Below are 25,489 nucleotides of genomic sequence, written 5' to 3'. Positions count from 1 at the left end.
ATTCTCCTGATAAAATGATGCCCCACTTGCACCTTGAAACTTAAATGAGTCACATACATTATATTTCTTTTTTTTTTCCGTACAACAGCATCACTCATCTTGTTGTGAGTTTAGGTGTTTACTAATGCGGATGAGAATTAGTAAGTAAACCGGAAACTGCAATACAGACTTCTAGACAAAAGCGGAAGTTCATCACTACGCTGGTGCCCAGAGCCTATGAAGGCCTCTAACCTACTCTATGGAGTAGTCTATAGGAACTAATGGAATTTAAATTAAATGTATCAAGGACAAAATTACATGGAATTTTTATAACCTTTTCTGTAACCTTCAGAATATTATTATATTACCAGACTCTGCATGTTTGGGACAAAGTGTTTAGGAATGAGATTACTGTTACCTAATACATTATTCTTCTACACTGTTACATAACACCTCATGGTGTCATATTTTCTATGACTCATAAGACTCAGAGGACCATGGTCTACAGCAGGGCTGGCCAACCCTGTTCCGGGAGAGCCACAGTCCTGTAGGTTTTCTCTTCAGCCTCATTTGTGACTAACCTGAGTCTGCTTTTCATCCAACTACTATTTAGAATCAGGTGTGCTGAATAAGAGTTGGACAGAAAACCTACAGGACTGTATCTCTCCAGGAACCCTGGTCTACAGAGTCCCAACCAACATAATTGACTATTGTCCAATTTTAGCAAGTGAAATATTTTATTTTAAACAATAGATTTTTTTACTTTATTTTTTAACACAAAAATATTTTAATATTTTTTCTGAACATGGAAAAGCATTTGTTAAAAATTAGAAAACAATATAGTATGGCATTTCAGCCATTCTAGTATTTTTATGGAATCGCTTAACAAACAAGATTTCAGTATAATTATGTGTTTCTATATTATCATTCTATAATTGTGTAACTCATTGCTACATATATATATTCTCCTAGGTATTTATTTGATTTTCATGAGAAATCTTAAAAAAGAACATGACTGTTTTGTAAACATGTTCAAATATTTAACAACAATAAAATAATAAGCCAATTAAAAAAATATGACTGAAAGTGTTGGTAGTGTTGCACTTAAGAGTTCATTCTTTCAGAGTAGTTTACCAGAAGCACAACTGCTGGCACAGACTTGGCTAGGATGATTATAAGGTTTATTTACAAAAAAGTGCAGATATAATTTCTGGTAAAGCCTATATACATTGAAACACCTTAAATAGTAATATGTGGCAAATAACAATTGGATAATTCTCCAGTTAGTAGAGAATTAGAAAAAAAAATTGAACAAATGCATTTGATACTTCAATAACAGTCATCCAGTGATAAACAGCCCACGTCAGGTTTCTCTGCTCTCTTCTGCTATTCCATAAATCTCTCTGATTTTGTCCTGGTACATTTTGACAACAACACCTCTCTTTAGCTTCATGGTCGGCCCTGGGTGGAAGATAGCAATATTGAGTAAAAATAACGTTTAAATAGTATTATATTTTAATCCCACAATGAATATAGATGCACACAAAATACAAATAAACAATTTGTTGCAATGTCTGTATTTTAACCCATGCTTTTGATTGTACCAACCAATAAATAACACATTGATTTACTTACCTATTTCTCCCCCAGATATAGAGAAATCTCTATCCAAAATGACCCACTTCTGGACCCTCTGGGCATTGGAGGTAGCTTTAGCATTGACACGTTCTATACCCTCCTGGATGGCTTTGTAAATAGCTGGCTCCTTATTGGCTAAGATCTCAGAGACCTTGGTTGCTGTGACGCCCCTCTGCTGGCAGAACTCCACGGCCTCTGGGGCCAGCTCATCCGTCGGCTCTCCATTGTCATCTACTAAACACTACGGAGAGATGGAGGGGTCAAGGGTTAGGAGTGATCCAGGAGTTTTTGTATTTGTTGAACGTCCTTGGGTTCCAGGTCTGTTTGTGCAATAAAATTATATTCTAATTGCTCAATAATTCTAAAGCAATCCCTCTAGTCTAAGGCATGCCAATGACCAGAATAACCTGAGGCCTACTTTCAGCGTGAGCATCATGGAGAGGAATTTCAGTTTGTCTCCAAGCAACATGGCACAGCTGATGATGGCAATCTCTGCTTTCACTGCATCCTCAATGGGTACAGGTGGGATGTTCTCTCCACCTGCTGTTATGATTAGCTCTGCAGAGCACAATATTTCATTCTTAGCTGGATATTTAGATCGTAAGTCGACTATATGGTCTTTAACCATCAGCAAACACACAAAAGATGATCAAGTACGGATGAAAGTGACCCTAGGATCAGGGGAGGTACATAACAAGGGACAGTTTGACCTAGATTCCTATTTGGGGTCAGTAACACATTGAGTTGTTCTTGAAGGCTCATGGAGTAATTTTTCACAACAAGCGATTAATTCAATTTTGTACCAGACTGGAATTAGCATTATCAGCATCGTCCAAATTAATGAATTGAAACTGGAATTAGCATTATTAGCATCGTCCAAATTAATGAATTGAAACTGGAATTAGCATTATTAGCATTGTCCAAATTAATGAATTGAAACTGGAATTAGCATTATTAGCATCGTCCAAATTAATGAATTGAAACTATGAGTCCCAATCAACAAAAGCTGCATTGCAAGCAGAAACCTAATCTTAAACTCTTCCAACTAAGACCAGCGGTGTTGTTTATCTCAAAGAGCCTGTCAATGTGGTATTCCTCAAAATAATGTTTTCATTCTCGCTATATAAATCTAATTTTCAACTGAACTACTACTTCCCATCTTTACTGGTCAGTTTGGTCCACGTTTTTTCAAGTTTCAACTTAACTTTATTGACCACCTGAAACAACCACTTAGCAATTGCTTGCTACCAATGACATCACTGCCAAATAACAGAGGCTGTGTTTGGTGGCTCCAGAAAATGTTTTGCCTAGTCCCTGTTTGAAGTCTGCAAATCCTGCCAACTGTTTAGTCAGTATGCAGTCAAACAACCTATGCTAGCGATACAGATAACTAAATTTAGTTTGAAGCGTTTTTTGAATTGGTTTCACTTGCAATGCAGCTTTTATTTCTTGGGGAGCACAATTGTAGTTAATGAATTTGGACGTTGCTAATAATACTAATTCCAGGCTGGGACAGAAGTGAATAATGGCTTGTTGTGAAAGATTTGTTCATGGGCCTTCAAGAACAACTCAGGGTTAACTTTATTTCACCCAAAATATTAATGTAGGTCGAACAATCACTTTAAGTCACCATCTTGGGCAGTGTTTTTCAACCCTGCTCCTGGGCTGCCCCCCTGCCCTGCATGTTTTAGATCTCTCCCTGCTCTGTCATACCTGATTCAAATGATCAGCTCATTATCAAGTCCTTCATGAGCTACATCAGGTATGTTAGGGCAGGGAGAGATCTAAAACATGCAGGGCAGGGGAGCGTCCAGGAGCAGGGCTGAGAATCACTGATATAGGGCAAGTGCAGCCTACTCCCATCAACACCATGGATTGGCAGACATGTTTTGAAATGGCTATATACATTTACATCTACAAAACAAATGAGTACTATACCTTTTATCCTCCCGGTGATGAACAGGAAGTTGTCCTTGTCAAGCTTGCCCAGGTCTCCAGAGTGAAGCCAGCCCTCTTGGTCCAATGCCTCCGCAGTCTTCTCTGGCATGCTAAGGTATCCCATGAAGACGTGCCGTCCCCAGAAACAGATCTCACCGTTTCCATCCTCGTCTGGCTTATCCAACTTTGTCTGGCAGCCAATCAGCACCTTTCCACAGCTGAAGACAACATCATGACATCACTGACAGATTTCTGTCAAATCTTTATACGTTCAAATAGCAAACAGAGGGTATTAGAGGTCACTTCAATATTATATGCGGTCATATCTGATATGTCTTATCAGTATGAATGAATGTGTTGTTCTTAAAATACCATTGTCTATTACAAATGAATTAATGTAAACCACAATTAAAAATGACAGTGAACAGTCTAGTTTTTCTACTTGCTGACCTCATGATCTTGTAGTTATTCTCCCAGGAGATGGTGTGAGGGCCAGTGCTTTCACTCATCCCATACAGCTCATACAGTGGGAGGTTAAGGCTCATGAAGTACTCCAAGGTCTCCTTGGTGATGGGAGCTGCCCCCGTTAAGCAGTTCTTGCAGCGGTCTAGGCCCATGGCCCAGCGAACCTTCTTAAACACCAGGTTGTTAGCCAGCATGAAGCCCCAGGGCACCAAGTTCTCACTGGACTCCACAATAGACAAAGAGAAATAGTTTAGGGTGCAAAAATGCTATTTGGGTGAAACAAAGAGTGTGAAATATGGGTTTGACAAAACAACAGGAACCTAACCTAAATCCTTACCCATTCATGGCACTGTAGTTGGCTTGCAGTCCAATGGATTTAGCCCAGTCTGACACCTTTTTCCTAATACCTGAGGATTTGGCACCGATGGCTTTCAACTTCTCCTGCATCTTCTCCCACACACGCGGAACTCCCAGGAAACTAGTGGGACGCACCTCCTTCAGAGTCGCCCCCAAAGAACCCTAAAATCACACAGCCACTGGTTATGAAGTCCTCTAAAGTTATGCCAACTTTCACACTTGGACACATTTTCAAGGACCAAATAAATATACAAACATAGAAAAGCTAAGACGTTACGCAAAAAGCAACAAAGCTCTGGGGCCCATGATTTCCTGACACAGCCCTCCCTCCGTAAACAGCATTTTGAAAGGACAGTCACACTCATGAACATAATTATGTCTGTAGTATGATGGGGATTTTGACCTTCAGAGCATCTGGGTCTGCAAAGTACGTAGCCGCTGCGAATCTCATGCAGATCCACATGTCATTGACCTGGGCAGCTACATGGCTCAGGGGTAGGTAGCTCACCACACATTCCACCCCATGTTGCAGATCTGTCATGACGCCCGCTGCATTTGAAGTCCAGGTGACCTGAGGATAGTCAGATGAGACTTACATTATTCAATTCTAACTGTACATTCCACTTAAAGGAAAACTGTACGGGCATAGATAATGGTTTCCAGGGCAACGAGGCATCCACCGTTTTAGTACCACTGAGGGAGGGGGTGGACACCCGGACAACGTGGAACACTAAATTAAGAGCTTCGTTTCAAAAAGCTATGGTGGGGTGAACAAGTATTTGATAACCTGCCGATATTGCAGGTTTTCCCACTTACAAAGCATGTAGAGGTCTGTAATTTTTATCATAGCCATTTTTGCTTGCCATTACATGTACTCTTCAACTGTGAGTGACGGAATCTAAAACAAACATCCAGTAAATCACTTTTTCTTTTTAAGTAATTCATTTGCATTTTATTGCATGACATAAGTATTTGATACATCAGAAAAGCAGAACTTAATATATGGTACAGAAACCTTTGTTTGCAATTACAGAGATCTTACGTTTCCTGTAGTTCTTGACCAGATTTGCACACACTGCAGCAGGGATTTTGGCCCACTCCTCCATACAGACCTTCTCCAGATCCTTCAGGTTTCGGGGCTGTCGCTGGGCAATACAGACTTTCAGCTCCCTCCAAAGACTTTCTATTGGGTTCAGGTCTGGAGACTGGCTAGGCCACTCCAGGACCTTGAGAGCCACTCCTCCGTAAGAAGCAGGAGGTTATTGGCCAAGCTCTCGCAATACATGGCCCCATACATCCTCCCCTCAATACAGTGCAGTCGTCATGTCCCCTTTGCACAAAAGCATCCCCAAAGAATGATCTTTCCACCTTCATGCTTCACGGTTGGGATGGTGTTCTGGGGGTTGTACTCATCCTTCTTCTTCCTCCAAACACGGCGAGTGGAGTTTAGACCAAAAAGCTCTATTTTTGTCTCATCAGACCACATGACCTTCTCCCATTCCTCCTCTGGATCATCCAGATGGTCATTGGCAAACTTCAGAAGGGCCAGGACATGCGCTGGCTTGAGCAGGGTGATCTTGCGTGCACTGCAGGATTTTAATCCTTGACAGCGTAGTGTGTTACTTATGGTTTTCTTTGAGACTGTGGTCCCAGCTCTCTTCAGGTCATTGACTAGGTCTTGCTGTGTAGTTCTGGGCTGATCCCTCACCTTCCTCATGATCATTGATGCCACACGATGTGAGATCTTGCATGGAGCCCCAGACCGAGGCTGGGAACTTCTTCCGTTTTCTAATAATTGTGCCAACAGTTTTTGCCTTCTCACCAAGCTGCTTGCCTATTGTCCTGTAGCCCATCCCAGCCTTGTGCAGGTCTAAAATGTTATCCCTGATGTACTTAAACAGCTCTCTGGTCTTGGACATTGTGGAGAGGTTGGAGTCTGTTTGATTGAGTGTGTGGACAGGTGTCTTTTATACAGGTAACGAGTTCAAACAGGTGCAGTTAATACAGGTAATGAGTGGAGAACAGGAGGGCTTCTTAAAGAAAAACTAACAGTTCTGTGAGAGCCGGAATTCTTACTGGTTGTTAGGTGATCAAATACTTATGTCATGCAATAAAATGCAAATTAATAATCATACAATGTGATTTTCTGGATTTTTGTTTTAGATTCCGTCTCTCACAGTTGAAGTGTACCTATGATAAAAAATTAGAGACCTCTACATGCTTTGTAAGTAGGAAAACCTGCAAAATCAGCAGTGTATCAAATACTTCTCCCCAATGTATACTATTCATTTTCAGAAATATTCAAATATTTTCTGAAAGTAATTGATGCATTTTTTCACTATCTAATTATATAGCACAGGTTTTTCATTGACAAACAATGAATGGCCACCTCTGGTCTCTTGTCCCAGACAATGCCCTTATCTATCCTGGCACCACATCGTTGGAACTAGCTTCCCCTTGAAGCTAGGACAGTAGCCTGAATACTTTCCAGAAAATCTCAAATACTTTGATGCAGAGCATTTTCCTAAATAATCCATTTCCATTGTTGTGTGTTGGTCAATACTCACATTGTCATGACTCAGCATGACCCCTTTGGGGTTGCCTGTAGTTCCGGAGGTGTATATGAGCGTGCAACACTGGTTAGCCCTCTGACTTTCCACCACAGCATTCAGCAGCTCATCAGGCACCTCCTCACCAAGCTTCATAAACTCAGCCCACTGCATGAAGACAGGGTGACAGGTTTAGTCAGGGCGCCGGATCACGTCATGTGTCCTTTTCCGAATGTTACAGTCAACTATGTTGTGTTTGCTCAGTGATGGAGTCTCAGTTACCATGTGTGACAGAAAATACTGTGCATTACTATATTCTACAGAATACTTTGTGCTGCTGATATTGGCATCTGTTAGGCAAATCTAGCTTGAGAGCTTTCAATTAATGCATACGTACAGTGTACAGGTTTGGCAGCTTCTGTTGCAGCTCATCCTTGTACTGAACGATTGCTTTCAAGTGTGGAAGCTTATCCCTAATCTGAAACATACGACAAATGTAGGATTGCATTAGCACAAAAAACAAGAAATATTATAGTTACTCAATCTACAGTTGTGCTCATAAATGTGCATACCCTGGCAGAAATTGCACTTTCAGCTTGTTATTAGAAAATTCTGGCAGACAATTTTCATTCTTCTGCACGAAAGCTGCGCATGGGACACTTGGACTTTCCAGCATGACAATGACCCTAAGCACAAGGCCAAGTTGACCCTCCAGTGGTTACAGCAGAAAAAGAAGGGGCAGCTATACCACCTGCAAGAATTCAGGGCCTCATAGACAACTATTACAAAAGACTGCACACTGCCATTGATGCTAAAGGGGGCAATACACAGTATTAAGAACTAAGGCTATGCTGACTTTTGAACAGGGGTCACTAAGTTTTTTTAATTTGTTGCCATGTTTTGTTTTATGATTGTGAATAATAATAATAATGCATTATATTTATATAGCGCTTTTCAGGGACCCAAAGACGCTGTACAAACTTAATAGGAACTGAAACAAACAAACATTCAGTGAGAAAACAAAGAGGATTGAGAGAATGGAATTGGGCATGGCCAGGTGTAGGTGATTTTGAACAGATGATTGTGCCATTCTGTTATGAACTACTGTTGAATGTGAATCCCATTAGAAATAAAAGACGTTTTTTGCCTGCTCACTCGTGTTTTCTTTACAAATGGTACATATAATTCCATTTATCCAAGGGTATGCAAACACTTGAGCACAAATGTATGTACAAATAAAACAATATTTTTTTTCTCCTTATAATGTATGGGTGTAGATTCTGTGGCCATTGACAGACATAAACAATATCCAGCTCATGTTTTACTGTCTCACCTGGAGGATTTTGAGGAGCTGTTTGTGGTTCTCCACCACCAGTACATTTGCCTCACAGTTTTCTGCCACGTACAAACATGCCTCTGGGGAATTGGTGGTGTAGATGCCTACAGCAAGACCCCTGACACACAACCAATGGATCAGACAACCTTCTTACTGAGGTGTTATAGATTACTCTCCTAGTAGTGTGTAGGATTAAGCCTGTTGTCCAACACCCACAGAGTACGATATGACCAATAATGCTTGGTAGAGCCTGGTAAGGCAGTGCACAATAAAATAAACTTATGATGTAAGAAGTATTATTATTATTACCCAGCCAGGATGCAGCCAATGTCGGAGATGAACCACTCTGGAGAGTTAAAGCCCAGAATACCGACGCCATGGTAACGCTCCAGTCCCAACTACAGCAAAGAAAGAAGGAGAATGTTGTACACTGCATCATTTACTGATGACTGATATGATCTTTTGAAAGACACTTTCACTTCCTTGATTCTCCACCATGGAAATGAAACTGGAGACTAAGCTCTTAAACTTTCACGCCCAAGTGTTGGTTTTCACCTAAACTCAGACAGAGGTAGATAGAAATGACAATGTGAGAACAAGGGAATTCTTTCTATCTATAACCTGTTGAATGTTTTCAATGATGTTAACATTACATTTCTTTTTTGATAAACGAGCAGTGGGTGGACGAGGCGCTGGTCATTTTGTGACATGGTTGTTGGGCTTTCTGAGAACGCTGGCCGGCACTGTCCAGGTTCAAGGAGTTTTGTAATCTAATATGGTTGCCTTGTCATGCTCTAGCTACTCTTTGTGGTGGATTGAGCGCCTGGAAACTCATTCAATTAAGCAGGTCCTTAAACACAAATAGTAGATCACAAAAAAGGGGGGAAAACTGGGTAAAAGTAAAACATAAATAAACAAGAAACCAGGCAAGCCTAGTTCTGCCGGCCCGAAATAGAAAGTGTTGCCATTTCAAGATTCAAACCCGAGTCACCCACTCGAAAGGCTCTGTCATTAACCACTACACCACAGAGCTGTACATTTGCTGGGTGTCAGTATAGCCTCTTGTCTCTATCCTGAACAAATCCTCTTTTGCCACTGGACGTTTTAATAGTTAATTGGCCATTTGTGAATTAAACTGATGCAGTTAAACTGACTAACGTTTCTTACTAAGTTCACCTCCACCACAAATAGCGTCTATGTATGGTGTTTGCCACTGGCCGTTTTATCAGCATATTAGCCAGTAATAAGCTTTACCAGTATCTACTAACCTACTGGAATAGTCATAAGAATTGAGCAATTGCTAGCGAGTCTGCCAAAGCTATTTAATTTCATGGCATAAGAACGTATTTTTTTCTTTCATGGAAAAACAACATACTTTTTTCTTTCATTCGTGAATGCCATTTATACAATAACTATCAATAAAGGCAACTATAACTAGCTTTTTCATCAAATGAAAATACGAGAGAATCGTGGAATCTACCAGTAATAAGTAATAAATGTCATTGCTCTTAACAGATTTGAACGTACGTCTACCACATGAGAGACATTGTCTTAACCACTACGCCACGGCATTACACGTTTCAGCAGTCGCTAGACTCCATTGAGGATTGTGTTACCTAGGCCTACTAGTATCTACCAGTATCTTACTAGTAACTTCCTAGGAATAATCATAAGAATTGAGCAATTGTTAGCGAGACTGAAGATGAACTATTCCATGCCAGAAACAGTCGCAATATAACAATATACAGTTTCAGTTAAGGCTTAAGATACTGCAACTATTTGTTCAAAAATTCACCAGAAACAGTCGCAATATAACAGTAAACTGTTTTGTTTCAGGCTTACTATAATGTAGATACAAACGGTTTTAGCCAGCAAAGTTTTCATCTATAAGGAATAATTCATAACACGTACTACGCATCGCCTGCGAGGAGATACGAACTTGGGACCAATAGTTAGTCAGGCAGTCACTCACTCAGTAAGAGACATTCGCTCTTATTGTCTGGCTCCAATTACACAGTCCGGCAAAAAAGGCACTTAGATCACACTGTAAAGATTCCAACACTTCACAACAAACACATTAAAGTGGTGGCAAATCAACTTCTTTGGGATCTTTAGTCCATCGGGCTAAAAAAATCTGGAGCTTCCTTGTTCTGGTGGACTAAAAAAGTTAGATCCACAACCACAGCCTGGACATTCTGTAGTTGAGACAGGTACAGTTAAAATTCACAGTAATATTCCTAAGCCTTCTGTCTGATTGACAAATGTAGAGCTCATCCAGGTTCAACTAAATGCATGTTAACACAGACTGCCAAGCAAGCACTGACAAAATCTGAGCGAAGGCCATGTTTTCTAATAAATCTCTCAACTTCAGAGCCTGGACACATACGAGAACAACATTAATAAACAGACCTTAAGGAAGCTCTTGGCTGCGGCTCGACACTGCTGGTAATATTCCCTCCAGGTCAAAGTGACCCACTGGCCGTCTTTTTTCGATGACAACGCAGGCAGGTCTCCATAGTTCTCCACTGTCTCCAAGAACATCTGGTGGACAGTCATGGGGGCCTCAGAGCCCAGCCCAGACTCAGTCATCCTCAGCTTGACCGCATGGTCTCGGGAATGGCACCATAGCTGCTCTGCTGGGGCCAAGGACACAGTGGACAGCTCCAGGGGCACTGAGGCACCTGTAGTAGGCAGACAGCAGGGGCAGCAGTTGCTTGTCATTATTGCTGGTTCTTGGAGTTAACTCAGATACTAGTATTCCCCTGCCCTGTTTCCAGAAGAACGGTAGGTAAGTGCAGAAGTCTCTACTCAGCCCTCTGCTTTCTCACTGTGAAGTATAACCATTTGAAGCCTCTTAAGTAGAGCTGTGATGCCTGTATCAGATTGCTGCAGATAACAAAGGGAAGCTGTAGAACGTTTCTGCCCACCCACCATTTTAAAGGTGAATAGTTCAAATCCATTGAAAAATTTATAAAAGTATCAAATAAAAATAGATTTTTAGATCACATATCAAACTTCCTCAAAGATCAGAAGCTTTTATTGAAGAACTTTAAATCATAACTGATTCATCTTTCTGGCACATTTCTGTCAACAAACTTCACAGAATACATTTATCTGCTGTTAACTACAAAATATAAATCAGGTTTCTCTTACAGATTATATAACTTGTGATCTGCTTCATTTGAGTGAATATTCTATATCTTTTATTTAATTCTTAGCACACCCTATGATCACCATGAACTGCTGTTACCTGAGAGAGGATTCTCTAGATGTTCTTCTGTTTTAGGTGACCTGGGTGGCTTGGCTGGTGCTTCAGAAGTGCTTGATATGGTTGTCACTGCAGGTTCTGCACAGGTGGTATCCTGGCTGTCCTTGACTTCTCCTGCAGACTTTATTTGTGGATGATCTACTAATCCTTTTTTGATAAGATCACTGGAGTGGTTGTTGTTCTGGTGGAGTGTGGTGACGGATGATTTGCTTTCTCCAAGAGGATTATCACTCAAACTAGAACAAAACATACATTGCATTTGCATTAAACACAGTATCATTGTTTGGTTAATGTTGAGCTATGTTAAACCGGTACTTCAACAGTCTTGTCGGAATGAGTCCAGGGCATGTTGTGTTATGATGCGTTGGTCCACATACCTCTCTGAAATCCTCTTTACAACAGCAACCCCACTGGGGACAATTGAATCCTCTTGGTCTGACATGGTTTAATTCCTAGAATAGTTTTTAAAAAATGCTCTCCGTTAGTTGCTCACAATGAGAAGGCCCCTGAAACTATTATACGATTTCCAATAGAAGACTTGTACAACCGTGTGTCCTTATATGTGGAGATATTGCATCATGACAGCCTTAACATTGGCGTTTCAATGGCTGCTTTGATAAAGATTGCCGAAGGGTTCTGAGGCAACCATACGCTCCCCTTTCGACAAGCTTTTTCCAACCTTTCACTTAAATCAGGCATTACACCAGCATGTTGACTTTGACCCAGAATCTGCCATTGAGAAAGAGAATGTTAACCTCTCGGGGACTGAGGCAACAAAGAAGAGAGAATGCATGTATGTCTCGTCTTCAAAGGAAGATCTCCATCAATGTTCTGTGCAGCAGGTATCACCATACACACACACACACACACACACACATTTTTACATTTCAAATACGGCATAGGATCAAAGCATGTTTTGAAGTGCACTTCATTTGGCTCATTTTAACATCTCACCACTATCTTTAAATCATAAATCATTTTTGTGGAATTATTGTATGTCATAAATTGTTTTATGTCTTGAAATTAAGAAGACAATTTTCAAGATAAACTACTACTGTATGACTTGAGATTATAATGACATGATATGACCAGGGTATACAATATTGCCAAGAAGCTGTTACAACTATCTGGAGAGAAAGATGTAATGGTGTCACAGGATTGCAGTTCAAATTCCAAACAAGCTGTTAAATATTGAGACATTTAAAAAAAGGGATATTCATTTTGAAACTGATTTATAAGGACATATATAAATCAGTTAAGTATTGATTGACATTATTCCAACTTCAATTACAAAATCACAAAAGATCAGATTGATGTGGTCAGTCTCTGGGTCAAAGTTTATCATACTTGTAAAACAATTGCCTGTTATATGGCAATATACAGTATGCCTATTTTAGTATTTTTTATGGAGAATTGTAAAATATAAAATACCTGTAATATATATAAACGGAATATAATCTAAATGCTTACCTGAGATGATTACCTCAAGACTGTTAGCCAGTTGTCAGAAAAATATGTCATTGTATCTGTGCTACTATGTGATTAAGGCTTCATTTCGTCAACTACTAAGCTGTCCATATTACATTTTAAAATATACACATATTTTTTTTAAATGTTCATAGATTCTCAAAGTCTGTGTGTAGCTCTGCAGCAGGAACAAACACATGTTTCTGAGACAATACTGTTTGTTTTGACTTTACTGAGACGGCTTAACTGAGACCATAAAGAATATGACCAAACAATAATGTTTGTTGCCCAAACAATAAAACCCAAGAAACCTGATTTGCACAGTTTAGTTCCATTATGGTTTAACATTCTGTCCAGAGATTTAGGCTATAGGTCATGTATTTTCCCAATGAACACATTTGTTTTGATATATATATAAAAGACAAATGTGTTCATTATATATATATATAAATCTTTGGCATGCAACACTCGCAGCTGTTATAGTATACCGGTCAAATTATTTTCACTCGGAGCATGTCTTGTCTCTGAGGTCCTTACATTGGATATAGGGTAGGTTAATGTATCAAGATCAGTGAGCAATCTGAAGGTCAAAATCTGTTGTTTCCTGGTTTTAACAGTTAGGCAGTTACACTCAAAAATAGTTAACTTAACACATCCCGGTATCAGTCAATAGTTAGGTACAGAAGCTAACTACCACGTATGTCTGAAATTTAGAAAAAAAAGGTTTACAATGCAAATACTGGTAATGTTTTTTTAATTGATTTCACAAACCAAGACAGAACAGCACATATCATCAAAACCAACGGAAAGACAGACTGATGACTCAACAGACTGTAGGAACATGTTGCCAGAGCTGTCTGTGATTTTTAGATGTAATGTTGAAGCCTGGCACATTAACAAAGGAGCATAATGGGAAAGAATTCAAGCACATATCAAGAGATTGATTCCTGAATAGTGGTATTAAGCCACAATCATACAGCTTCCTCTGGAAATATCCTACCTTGTTCAGGGACCTTGTCCAGTCAGACAGACAGAGGCAGGTGCTATATGATATCAACCAGAGTAAAACTGGGATGGACTTCGATGTGCTGTGCAGTGCGTAACTGTCACCTAGGACAGCCTGTGGTGGTCTTGTACGGGGGAAAGTACCAGCCTACTACTCTGTCTTTACTCTTACGTAACTTGGCCCACACCTAATGAGGGTCGAGTCGCCCAGTTAAAGATCCACCAACAGACTTGGACAAAGGTTACCTTCCGCAGCCAAAGGTGTGGAAACTAAAATGGAGGCTATAAGGTGGTAGCAGATTACATTACAGACTGAGCATCTGAGTTAAGCTAGTATTGACATTACTGTGGCTGGGTAAGTGAAAGTAAAACAGTTTTAAGACCAATTAGTCTAATTCACATTATTTTGTGCAGGTAGTAAATTTCCGATTCCAGGTATATAAATAATCCTAATTTTCAGTTGGGACCATGGTTCAGACTGGTACAAAGATGTTTATCTTGTCAGTTCTTATTATTTTTATATCGTGGGGATATAAAATTCATTGATAAAGCAAGATAACCTCCACAGGTTTATGAGGAAAGAGGAGACTTTGACCCAAAAAATCCAGATCTTTAATCTGTAGGGAACAAACATTGTGCAACAAGTCTTTCTCATTTAATACACATTCTGCATTGAAAAGGGTAAAAAAACAAATAAGTTGTTTTCCAAGATTAATAGATAATGTTATTGACCTGTTATTACAAGTATTTAAAATCTTGTATTTCAGGTCAAAGTGTCAATCTTATTTCATATCTTGAGGTGTTGAAGTTAAGAATTGCCTGAACCTGGACATGCCGTTTCAGTTAATGCAGGTGAAAGTTCAACCATGCGCTCCAGATGACAGAGTAGCCAATATTCTTGACCAAGGTCATAGTCATGCCACCAGTCACACCACACCTGTCCTCAGTTATCATTGCCTCAGCTGGTTTCTGGACATATTAATGAGGCTACTGTATCAAAATAGCACAACATAGAAACAACAATCTCCATGCCTGACTGAAAATGTCTGTGAAATTGTGTCCAGCAAATATCTCCAAAAGTTTATTTAATTCAAATGTATTGGATATTTTTTATTCCAGAACTTTTTATTTCAATCTTTTTACACAGGTACACTGTACAATAACGTCAATGATCATCTCATATTACACAGTAGGAAATCCAAAATAACAAAAAGAAATCACTATTGAAAAGACAATTAAATCCTAGACCTTTATTATATTGGTATGTGACCGACATGAAAATAACCCCTAATTAACAGAAGGTCCATTTGCTAGCCTGGAGGCCAGTTCAACTGTCTGCCTCCCAAAACATGGATGTGGAGGTGATATACAGACTGGGCACCATGCTTCCCATCATTGATCACTGCGGAAGATAGAATGCAGTAACATAATCATTACAATTAAGGTTTTTTGTTTAATGTGAGAAGATAGTGTTTAGACTGATTATGGTAATACATACCCACTCTGTAACCATTGTGTAATCTCTCTTTCTTCGCTACATTTTTAGCAACTACTAGGAGATGGCCTAACAGCTATATGAAACAGAAAAGGGTGTTTTCAGAATTCAAAGATGATCTGGGTTGTGACAAATTCTGGCGCAAACCAGAGGGTAAAAACCCCACAGGTCAATGTAAAAAGAATCAGAAAATAACATGCAGAATAAGTAGGACCAAAGCAATAAGAAAGCTACCTCAGCATCGTCATCTTTGGCTTCGCTGATTCTTGGGATAGCGACTCTGGGAATAACCAGGAAATGCACAGGAGCTTGTGGACTGATATCTCTAAAGGCTAAACACTGGAGAAGAAAACAAAAGGAAATATTGATATGATACTTAACATCAATGTATGCCCTTTTGCCCTAAATATTTTCAACATGAAGTAGAATAATATTACAGTAATGTGAAAAACTTCTGCCCCACAGAAAGTTGTCTATTTTTCTTACATATTTTAACACATGGATAGGTAATCTTAACTTCAACACTATTGACGGATATAGGTAACCTACTCTAACATTTGACACCGAAAGATTATACATCGCAATGATTTAATCAAATACAAAAAACTGAATGTTCAGTGCATAAAAAATAAGAACACCTCTAGCTTCAATAACGGGTGCAGCCCATTTGGCTGAAATAACTATACGAAGCTGTGTCTTGTAACTGTCTATCATGCTTCTTTACAGTACTGCTTCAAGTGCATCATGTTCAAGGTCTTCATTGCATGCACAGCCCTCAAGTCCCCCCACAGCATTTTGGTAGGACTGACATCCGGACATTTCATGCCCTCCATGTCTTATTTTGGAGCCACACTGTTCTAGATTTGCTTGTGTGTTTTGGATCATTGTCCTGTCACAAGATCCATGTTCCATTGAGCTTCAGCTTTTAGACAGATGGCCTCACATTTTCCTCAAGAATTCTCTGGTACAAACGGAATTCAGGGTTGACTCAGATGTCTGTGTTCAAAGGCAGTGTTGTGTTTTTGCCAAACAGCTTTGCTTCATCTGTCAACTTTTTGTCATTTAGCTCAAATATCCATATAAAAAGAAAACACACAAAAAGTTATTTACTAGTAGTGTACTTACTTCTTCATACGGCTATTTGCTTGCTTGTGTGTACGTACCTTATCGTCTTCATAAATTATATCTGCAGGAATACTTTTGTCAATCACTTTGGAAAAGATAGTTGGAGCTGAAGAACCATATTTCTTGCTTGCTTCTTTAGCCAAATTAACCTCATCACTATTGGTTTTTGATGTGCAGAAGTGTCTCTGTGAAATGACAAACAAGAACACAGAGGTTGTCCAATTTAGGAAACAGTATCTGGGCAGAGGAAACAATTCATATTATGGAGTTTTCTCTCTGTGAACCAGCACACGCCTTCCATTTGTCCGCTCTGCAAACTTTTTGTTAACCAACTATATTTAGGAGAAGGTTTTACTTCTAAAAATGGTCTAGATAACAATGTACAAGCCAAAAATAAATGTCTGGAAGCTTCTAAATTGTGTTTGTTTCGATTACCCTTTCCTCTCTCATTTCCTTATCAACACCATCTGACCTACTTCTTCTACAGGTTTAAGGACAGACAGGAGTATGAAATGTAGTCTTCAACAATGTTTAGGTAGATGGCATGCATCAAATTGACGTCCACATGGATGCCCGGACTCCAGCGGAGTCCAGCACTGAAACTGGTGGAAATATATAGAGTCTCATGCAATGCCAACAGGCCTTAAGGTGGCACTGTAAAAATTCTCTAAATGTTACAACTTTTCAAGTTCATGCTAATCACCCTTTGTGACCTAGTCTTGAACATCATTGGCCCCCTTCTCACAAGGAACCATTTTATCATTGGGATGCATTAAATCCTCTACAATGACCTTTAATATATATTCCAGGCAAGTACATCTGGCTAGAAGAGACAATGGATTTTATCCAGTCTCCTCTGATATAATTTTGTCCAGGTTGCTCTTCAAATCAGAATATTCCTTTCTATTAGATAAACATAAAATAATAAGTACATAAAAAATTATAATAATCATATCAAACGCCAAGGACACCTAGCGGTTGAAAGTCTCCATAGTGAAACGCACCCGGATTTCATTTCACTCATTTTAGCACAGCCAGACAGTCTTGGAAAGTAGGGGCTTTGGATATGGACGTGGGGAAATTATTTGGTTAGGGCCAGGGGGTTCTGACAAAGGTCCAAAGCGAGTCGTCCGTTCCTTCCATTGACGCGCGTCATTACTGCGAATGGGCACGCTTTGTCCGGATCAGTAGCATACCGACTAGCGCTCGGCCAGCAACCCCTGATCAACTCACATTCCAGCGACCATGCAACCAGAGACACTTGTCCAACTAGTAACGGAACCAGACTGCGTGGATGACGGGCATCGTAATAACGTGACGTTATTTTTACGTTAAATATTAAGAATGTAGCTATAGGCAAAATAGATTTTTTTTTAACTAAACAAAACGTGCTTTATGTGTGGCAACATAACTTTCTTGAATTAAAATATTTGTGCAACCCTGTCAAATAAATTAGATCGCTGGCGACAGTCAAGCGTTCTTGTCATTGCTCAGACTTTAGACTTGTCCAAGCAAGAAACAACAAACTAGCATGAACAAGACCTACATCGTATTTAAATCATTTAAAATATATACATGGTATATGTCTAGGCAAAGCCAACACTGCAGTACACTACAGCACCGTCATATGCAAAACTTTTTTATGCATTCTAAACCCAAACCTCTTGGTGATAGTGGGCACTGTTCCCGAGTCCGATGCCTACTGCCCATTATCATGACGCTCTCCGTCGGCCAATAACATGAAAGTGTTTAATACTAAAACAAATGCCCGTATAAGTACCTCTGCTCGGCATGCAAGGGGCAAAAGGCGTAAATAGCCAATATTTTTCCTGAAGCAAATTATTTGTGTCCGGTAAAAAATCATATTCACTGCACTGTGCAGTTCAGTCGAGTTGAGTTCCCAAAACCGGATATGATGTCTGCTTTCCGTCCGTTTCTGAGAAAAACGATTACGCTGGATGTATTCAAGAATTAAAACGTTCTATGGCGTTAATTTAATTTAATAAGTGGTCTGTCCGGAATTTGTGTAAAATGTTGCGCCATAATATAATATCTTAAAATAGTAATTAGATTATAAATTCCGACTACAAGACTAGACAATAATTTGTTCAGAAATTATTTTAATTCTAGTATTGTTCATCCTCCACGTGGCGGCGACATTCCGCTTTTGAGGAGGTGACCCGTACGTGCCTCCGAAGAAGATATCGCTGTCATCATTAGCAACAAACATGGCGGTGTGCTCACGGTTGCCCTTGCAGTCATTAATTCATAAACATGCACATGTGTGTAGAACCGTCCGGATTGTTCACACAAACGCGGCAACTGAGGAGCCAGTTTACCCTCCTGTTTTACCTTCACTGACCGCTAAAAGTAGGTCTTCTAAAGGACGGCGGATTGCAGAACATCTTGAAAAAATACGTGCCGCGGACGTGCATGAAAAACTTGATTTGCTCACACGAGTTCAGCGAAAGAAATATGTGTTGTATCCGCAGACGTTTGCTCTGAATGCTGATAAATGGTATCAGCATTTCACAAAGACCGCGTACGTACCTGGCTTACCTGAGAAGTTCATCGTTGACGAGGACAAGGAGAAATCAGTGCCCGCTACCAATAATGCACATTTCTCAATTGACGAGAAGACGTTTGGTGACATCCGCTCGTACGTCTGCCATTCAATTTTACAAGAAAACTGGTACATGAAGAAACGTCGACCGTTCCTTCAAAGGGAACAAGAACACTTCGTGTCACCGTTTCTGAGAAATCTGATATCTGGACTAACACATACTCTGGCCAAACACAATCCTGTGCTGCAACTTTCAAGTTTAGGTAAACCATTCGATCGTATATCTATGCGTAATCACCGGATACCGCTCTCTGTCCGAGACTGTATTGTGTAAACATTGTGAGTGAGAAAGTCATAGTGGCACTAACTCCGTTATGTAGTAGTAAATTGGGATTCCAGTCAGCCAGAGTTTGGAATGATCAGAGAAGGTCTCATCTGACATCACTTTCTTTTATTTAGATTTTGACCCTCAGGTAAACTTCTACTGGATGAGAGGACAGAGGACCATTCCCAGGGGACATCGGTCTGGCCGAGTGGAGCCAATTAGATTCCAGATCGATGATAAACCACACAGTCAGATAAGGATACATGAACAACTTACACAGGTACTACAGTATAAACACTGATCCAAAGCGTTTGGATCATCTAGCTATTGTCTTATGTCAAACATTGACATCACATCATCAAGCTAGGTTTTGGCCAAATAGGTTTGCTTTCTGTGGTTGGAATAAGGCCTAGATTAATATTTTTTGGACAAACTAGATGAACATGAACATATAGTTATATAATGATACAGCCTGAGACATTAAAAGGCATAATTAATATCCAGTGATTTGGACAAATCACAATTAGGGGAGACAGCCTTTGGCCAATAGACTTGCCAGTAACTTGTAAAGCAGTAGGAGTGGAGCTCTGTTTCTGGTTTCAATCATTATTTCATCTAATGTTTTACAGGTATTTATGTACCCGGACATTAATTTAGAATCGGATCAGTTACATAAGACTAGTTCTGGGTTTCCCACGATTAGACTGTAGAAGAGTGTGAGTAGTTTGATATCCAAACAGAATTAAACTCCATGGACTCTTTTTCAGTTTGTCCCCCTTGAAGAAGTGATATCTGCTGAAGTCCCAGAGATAAAATTGGCTCCAGACTTGCTTCCCATGTTCAGGAGACAGTATGAGAACAACATCTTCACAGGTAATTTTGTAGTAGACTGTGGCTTTAAAATTGTTACACGGTTTTGGTTGTAAGTCATTTTGGCCGTATAGCCATTTTGTCATTGTCGTCGGTGGTGCGTCAACCAACCACGGTATGCTAACAGTGGTAGTGTCAAAGTACTCTTGGTAGGTGTCAATTTTACAACTGTTAATTTCCTCTCTATGCTTTCCCAGGAGTCAAGCTTCCTGACCCGCTTTGCCATGGTCACACCCAGTTTCACATGGTCCCGGACAGATACCGCAGGGACAAAATGGCAAAGCGCAACCTGACTGACCAGGTTGAGGTCTACCTGAGAGCCAATGGCATTGCCAGTCTGTTTGCGTGGACGGGAGCACAGGCCATGTACCAAGGTGTGTCAGTACCATCATAACTATTCTCCTTGTCAGTCTGAGTGTCGTCACTAGATTCCTCCCCCTCTTACTGCTCTGGCAAACTAAATATTTTAAAAAGTTTAACTGACATAATTTTAACAGCCTTGCTTAGGGTTGCACGATATTGGAAATAACTGACATTGCGATTGTTTGTTTTTCTGCGATATATATTGCGATGTGAAAAAATACAGGATGTCTTCAGAAAGAGCTTTGGCTATCTGACAGTCTGTATCCTTCATTCTTCCCCAGTCCCATCCTCTACAATAAATATTTGTATTTCAGAACAGTTTGCTAGGTAATAATATGTAAGAGTAATACTATAGCAATGGCAACAGTAGTAAAATAGAATGCGCAATTGGGCATAACTTACCAACTTCAAGAGGCAGTCTGTGGCCCAAGCACTGCAATCTGGTCCACTTGTTCAGGTGCAGCCTTCACCATGTTCACAGCATTGTCTGTTGTAATACAGACTAGATGACTCTCGTATAGTCTGCTAAAGCTTCTCTCATCCCTGTTGTGATGTTCTCACTTGTATGTTTGCCAACAGCGACTTTTCAGGTGGAAGTCCTCATTAATAAATATACAGTCAGAGCCCTACTCTGTTGTCCAGCTGGACCACAAGTCTGTTGTTGCTGTATAATATTCCACTTGTGACAGCTGTTTCAACTTGTCTTGCATTTCTCGTACAGCTCTGGGATGGCAACTTGAGAAAAATAGTTACATACCGCTTGTCAAGCGACCAGATCGTGGTAACCCTCTTGTTAATAGGTACCATGTCTTTATCGACGTGAAATGTTATTGAATCTGTGATTTCTCTCTGCCGTTTGGAACCTTTCTCGTATGGTGTAATACTAGCAAAGGCATCTGAAATAGATTTTTGCTTTGGAGGGCATTGAGATGCTTTGCACTCGTCATACGAAGATTTGCTGTGCCGCCTTAAATGATCGAACAAATTGGTCGTGTTGCCTCGTGTTGCAGCAACAATTGTAAAGCACTCTCGACAAAGTACCTGTTTTTGGTCAACATCCTGTCTGTAGCCAAAATGTTTCCAAATAATTGACGATGCATTTCTTTTTGCAACCAAATTCTCTATTTCGGTCTTTTTTTGCCTGTTCCTCACTCATCATTTGGTCAAGCACAAGTTGAGCCTGGATGTCAACTAAGTGCAGCAACGAACTCTGTGTTTAATAATAAGAAACTGTGTATCCAACAACCCATATATCAGAGTAAATGACCTTAAATAAACCATGTGACTATAGGCGATGCGTACATCGCAATGTCGATGCTGAAACTATATATTGTGCTGCCCTAGCCTTGCTGACAATTATAATATACGGTGAGCGGATGACAAACCGCCTGTTCCAGTTTACCCCAAAGGATTTCTATTGGTTGGAGCTCCAGAGACTGCACATGCCACTCCATTCAAACAGAGCTAAGATTTGTTGGAGCAGGCACTGTTTTTCCCCTGCTTAGTTATCCAATCTTGGTAAATATATGCACCCTGGGGTCACTTCCTGTTTGTTGCTAATACTAGTGAGTTGTCAAGTACAGTAGCACATCAGTGAAAAGCTGTGCGTCCCAAGGTGCCACTGTACACACCACGGATGTATTGCACCATTATTAATGTGCCTGTCTGTGGCCTGCTGGTGACCTCGTGCGATTCTTGCCATTCCCCATTGATCTCTCTTATCATTTAGCTGACTGGATGTTTAAAACACACACACACGTGTCAGATCATGTCAGAACTTTTTCCACTTTTAATGTGACCTATAATGTAAACAATTCAAATGAAAAACAAACTGAAATCTTTGAGGGGAAAAAATTAAAAATAAAAACCTTACTATTACCTGGTTCTATAAGTGTGCGCTCTCTTATAACTGGGGATGTGGGTGTGTTCAGAATTAACCAATCACATTCAAACTCATGTTAAATAGAAGTCATTACACACCTCCCATCATTTTGATTAATCACTAAGTTCAGCTGTTATAGTAGTATTTTCCTGAAATATTCTTAGTTGCATCTCAGAGCAAAAGCCATGGTACGCAGAGAGCTTCCAAAGCATCAGAGGGATCTCATTGTTGAAAGATATCAATCAGGAGAAGGGTACAAAATAGTTTCCAAAGCATTAGATATACTATGGAACACAGTGAAGACCGTCATCAAGTGGAGAAAATGACACAACAGAGACATTACCAAGAACTGGACGTCCCTCCAAAATTGATTAAAAGACTAGAATAAAACTGGTCAGAAAGGCTTCCAAGAGGCCTACAGCAACATTAAAGGAACTGCATTAATTTCTGGCAAGTACTGGCTGTAAGCTACATGTGACAACAATCTCCTGTATTCTTCATATGAATGGGCTATGGGGTAGGGTGGCAAAACAGAAGCCTTTTCTTACAAAAAAAAAACATCCAAGCCCTTAATTCCCATAATTCCAAAAGGTATGTTTGGCGCAAAAACAACACTGCACATCACCCAAAGAACACCATACCCACAGTGAAGCATGGTGGTGGGAGCATCATGCTTTGGGGCTGTTTTTCTTCAGCTGGAACCGGGGCCTTAGTCAGGGTGGAGGGAATTTGAACAGTTCCAAATACCAGGCAATTTTGGCACAAAACCTTCAGGTGTCCATTAGAAAGATGAAGAGGAAGTTCACCTTTCAGCATGACAACAACCCAAAGCACACATCCAAATCCACAAAAGCATGGCTTCACCAGAAGATGATTAACGTTGGGGAATGGCCCAGCCAGAGCCCAGACCTGAATCTAATTGAACATCTATGGGGTGATCTGAAGAGGGCTGTGCACAGGAGATGCGCTTTTGCAAAGAAGAGTGGGCAAATATTGGTTTAACGGTGTGCACACCTATGCAACCAGGTTATTGTGAGTTTTTAATTTTCCCCCCTCAAAGATTTCAGTTTGTTTTTTCAATTGAATTGTTCACGTTAAAGGTGGAAAAGGTTCAGACATTATTTTTTTGTCTCATTCTTTTACATCACATGTATTTTAATGAGGTCACTCATTATGCTCATTCTAAAGTTGATTCAAACAGGATATGAATGCCTCAATACTTGTCTGCATTCTTTATATAGCAAGCCACCACAACAATGTGACTCACTGACTGTAGTAGTGATACCTTTTTTGTAGCTATTAAAGTGGTTATGGAGTCTGTATAAAAAAAAAAATTCCACAGTTCATTCTATTTATACTGATTTCCATGGTATAAAATATATTTTGTCTAAATAAGATTGTCATACTTCAGTGAACGATTAATATTATTCACTAATATTGCTTGGTAGTCCAGTAATTATTGCTATCAAGTGGTAAATCAATTATTTATTTTTACATAGTTTGCTGCCTTCAGCCATTCAGGATAATCTACTATTTCAGGTTCAGGGACTAGTTTGCAAAGAAATTGACAAAAGTAAGGGAATGTCAATCAAACTAGAAAGAAGTGATCAGAATTCAATCATAAAATGGTTAAGAGAGTACCTTGTTCATGTACCGTAAGTTGTTCAGCAAGCTAAAATCAAGGTGACTGGCTAGTTGGCTTGGGGGATGATCAGATTTCATTGGATGAGTAGGTTACTTTTTGGCTACAGATACAGATTGTTTCCAAGTTGGGACGCTGTGTAAAATGCAAATAAAAATAGAATGGAATGATATGCAAATCTTTCATCCCTGTATTAAATTGAAAATAGTACAAAGACAACATATCAAATGTTGAAACTGAGAAATTGTATTGTTTCTGGAAAAATATGTGCACATTTTAAATTTGATGCCAGCAACACATTTCACAAAAGTTGGGACAGGGGCATGTTTACCACTGTGTTGCATCACCTCTTCTTTTAACAATACTTTGTAAGTGTTTTGGAACTGAGACCAATTGCTGTAGTTTAGAAAGTGAAATGTTTTCCCATTCTTGCTTGATATTGGATTGCAGCTGCGCAACAGTTCATGGTCTCCTTTGTCATATTTATTATTTCATAATGCGCCAAATATTTTCAATGGGTGACAGGTCTGGACTTCAGGCAGGCCAATTTAGCACCCAGACTCTTACTTTGGAGTCATGCTGTTGTAATGCATGTGGAATGTGGTTTGGCTTTGTCCTGCTGAAATAAACTAGGCCTTCCTTGAACAAGACGTTGTCTGGCACTTTGAATTCAAAGTAAATGTGATGTTACTAAAATTCTACAAGTTTTGCTTTAATAGTTAATGCATCTTAATTGTGAATACCACCATTTGTTGTTAAAGCACTTCTTTGTGTATCTTATAACATCGCCAGGTTTCTGGAGCCGCATGGATGTGACCAGACCTTTTGTGTCCCAGGCTGTGATCACCGATGGACAGTACTTCTCCTTCTTCTGTTACCAGCTCAACACGCTGGCCCTGTCCGTAGAGACCGACGCTGGGAACCCCAGGAAGAATGTGTGCTGGGGGACAGACAGTTTTCGTCTGTTTGAGGAGGTGAAGGATGGGGCTGTGGTGGGACTGGATGACAGGGTCCTCAATCTCCTGGTCCAGTTCCTACTGAACAAGTAATGTGGAGAGTTTCGCGTTTGTGGGAGGAAGGAATTAGGAAATTATGATAAAGTAATAAACGTTTCTGGGTCAGGAAAAATGTGTATGTTGTTTTTCAGGAGTCTGCATGAAGTAATGCATACATGTACATTTGTTTTCTTGTGGCTGGTCACTAGGTGGTGCTTAGTCCATGT

At 39.9% G+C, this 25,489-nt stretch overlaps 3 protein-coding genes across 4 annotated transcripts; 1 reads left to right on the top strand and 2 right to left on the bottom strand.

The window, feature by feature from the left end:
* Positions 1-1,143: 1,143 nt before the first annotated feature.
* Positions 1,144-11,647, bottom strand: LOC105014687 (long-chain-fatty-acid--CoA ligase ACSBG2-like). Its single transcript, XM_034296400.1, has 13 exons — positions 11,513-11,647; positions 10,672-10,943; positions 8,572-8,660; positions 8,260-8,380; positions 7,324-7,404; positions 6,945-7,094; positions 4,781-4,948; positions 4,358-4,539; positions 4,006-4,239; positions 3,556-3,773; positions 2,036-2,175; positions 1,615-1,858; positions 1,144-1,440 (listed from the first exon to the last, which is right to left on the bottom strand). Exons 2-13 carry the CDS (start codon positions 10,849-10,851, stop codon positions 1,343-1,345), a joined length of 1,905 nt encoding a protein of 634 aa, XP_034152291.1. The 5' UTR covers positions 10,852-10,943; positions 11,513-11,647; the 3' UTR covers positions 1,144-1,342.
* Positions 11,648-11,649: 2 nt separating this feature from the next.
* On the bottom strand, positions 11,650-18,549 carry hint2 (histidine triad nucleotide binding protein 2). Of its 2 annotated transcripts, XM_034296188.1 has the most exons (7): positions 18,403-18,549; positions 16,661-16,807; positions 15,732-15,836; positions 15,501-15,573; positions 13,998-15,404; positions 11,908-11,982; positions 11,650-11,766 (listed from the first exon to the last, which is right to left on the bottom strand). In XM_034296188.1, the coding sequence occupies exons 1-5, from the start codon at positions 18,484-18,486 to the stop codon at positions 15,313-15,315; spliced, it is 501 nt and encodes a 166-aa protein (XP_034152079.1). In that variant the 5' UTR covers positions 18,487-18,549; the 3' UTR covers positions 11,650-11,766; positions 11,908-11,982; positions 13,998-15,312. The 2 variants fall into 2 exon arrangements, with proteins under 2 accessions (XP_034152079.1, NP_001297906.1); NM_001310977.1 differs by lacking the exons at positions 11,650-11,766; positions 11,908-11,982 and having other exon boundaries at positions 15,096-15,404; positions 18,403-18,524.
* On the top strand, positions 18,489-25,395 carry mrps30 (mitochondrial ribosomal protein S30). The gene is made up of 5 exons (XM_010877198.4): positions 18,489-19,448; positions 19,645-19,790; positions 20,278-20,383; positions 20,578-20,754; positions 25,060-25,395. The coding sequence occupies exons 1-5, from the start codon at positions 18,851-18,853 to the stop codon at positions 25,314-25,316; spliced, it is 1,284 nt and encodes a 427-aa protein (XP_010875500.1). The 5' UTR covers positions 18,489-18,850; the 3' UTR covers positions 25,317-25,395.
* Positions 25,396-25,489: the final 94 nt, after the last annotated feature.

Source organism: Esox lucius, chromosome 13 (assembly GCF_011004845.1).
Source record: "Esox lucius isolate fEsoLuc1 chromosome 13, fEsoLuc1.pri, whole genome shotgun sequence".
NCBI classification, from domain to species: domain Eukaryota; kingdom Metazoa; phylum Chordata; class Actinopteri; order Esociformes; family Esocidae; genus Esox; species Esox lucius.
This window is presented reverse-complemented; position numbering and strand designations above follow the sequence as displayed.

Excerpts from the sequence above, each read along its gene's own strand:
- LOC105014687 (XM_034296400.1), bottom strand. The coding sequence starts at position 10,851 with ATGACTGAGTCTGGGCTGGGCTCTGAGGCCCCCATGACTGTCCACCAG. Across the intron at positions 8,661-10,671 it reads CAGCCAAGAGCTTCCTTAAG|TTGGGACTGGAGCGTTACCA; the intron begins GTCTGTTTATTA and ends TCTTTGCTGTAG. Across the intron at positions 8,381-8,571 it reads ATTGGCTGCATCCTGGCTGG|GGGTCTTGCTGTAGGCATCT; the intron begins GTAATAATAATA and ends GTTGTGTGTCAG.
- hint2 (XM_034296188.1), bottom strand. The coding sequence starts at position 18,486 with ATGATTTTTTACCGGACACAAATAATTTGCTTCAGGAAAAATATTGGC. Across the intron at positions 15,837-16,660 it reads TAATTTATGAAGACGATAAG|TGTTTAGCCTTTAGAGATAT; the intron begins GTACGTACACAC and ends TTTCTTCTCCAG. Across the intron at positions 15,405-15,500 it reads ACACAATGGTTACAGAGTGG|TGATCAATGATGGGAAGCAT; the intron begins GTATGTATTACC and ends TATCTTCCGCAG.
- mrps30 (XM_010877198.4), top strand. The coding sequence starts at position 18,851 with ATGGCGGTGTGCTCACGGTTGCCCTTGCAGTCATTAATTCATAAACAT. Across the intron at positions 19,449-19,644 it reads GCTGCAACTTTCAAGTTTAG|ATTTTGACCCTCAGGTAAAC; the intron begins GTAAACCATTCG and ends TCTTTTATTTAG. Across the intron at positions 20,384-20,577 it reads TGAGAACAACATCTTCACAG|GAGTCAAGCTTCCTGACCCG; the intron begins GTAATTTTGTAG and ends ATGCTTTCCCAG.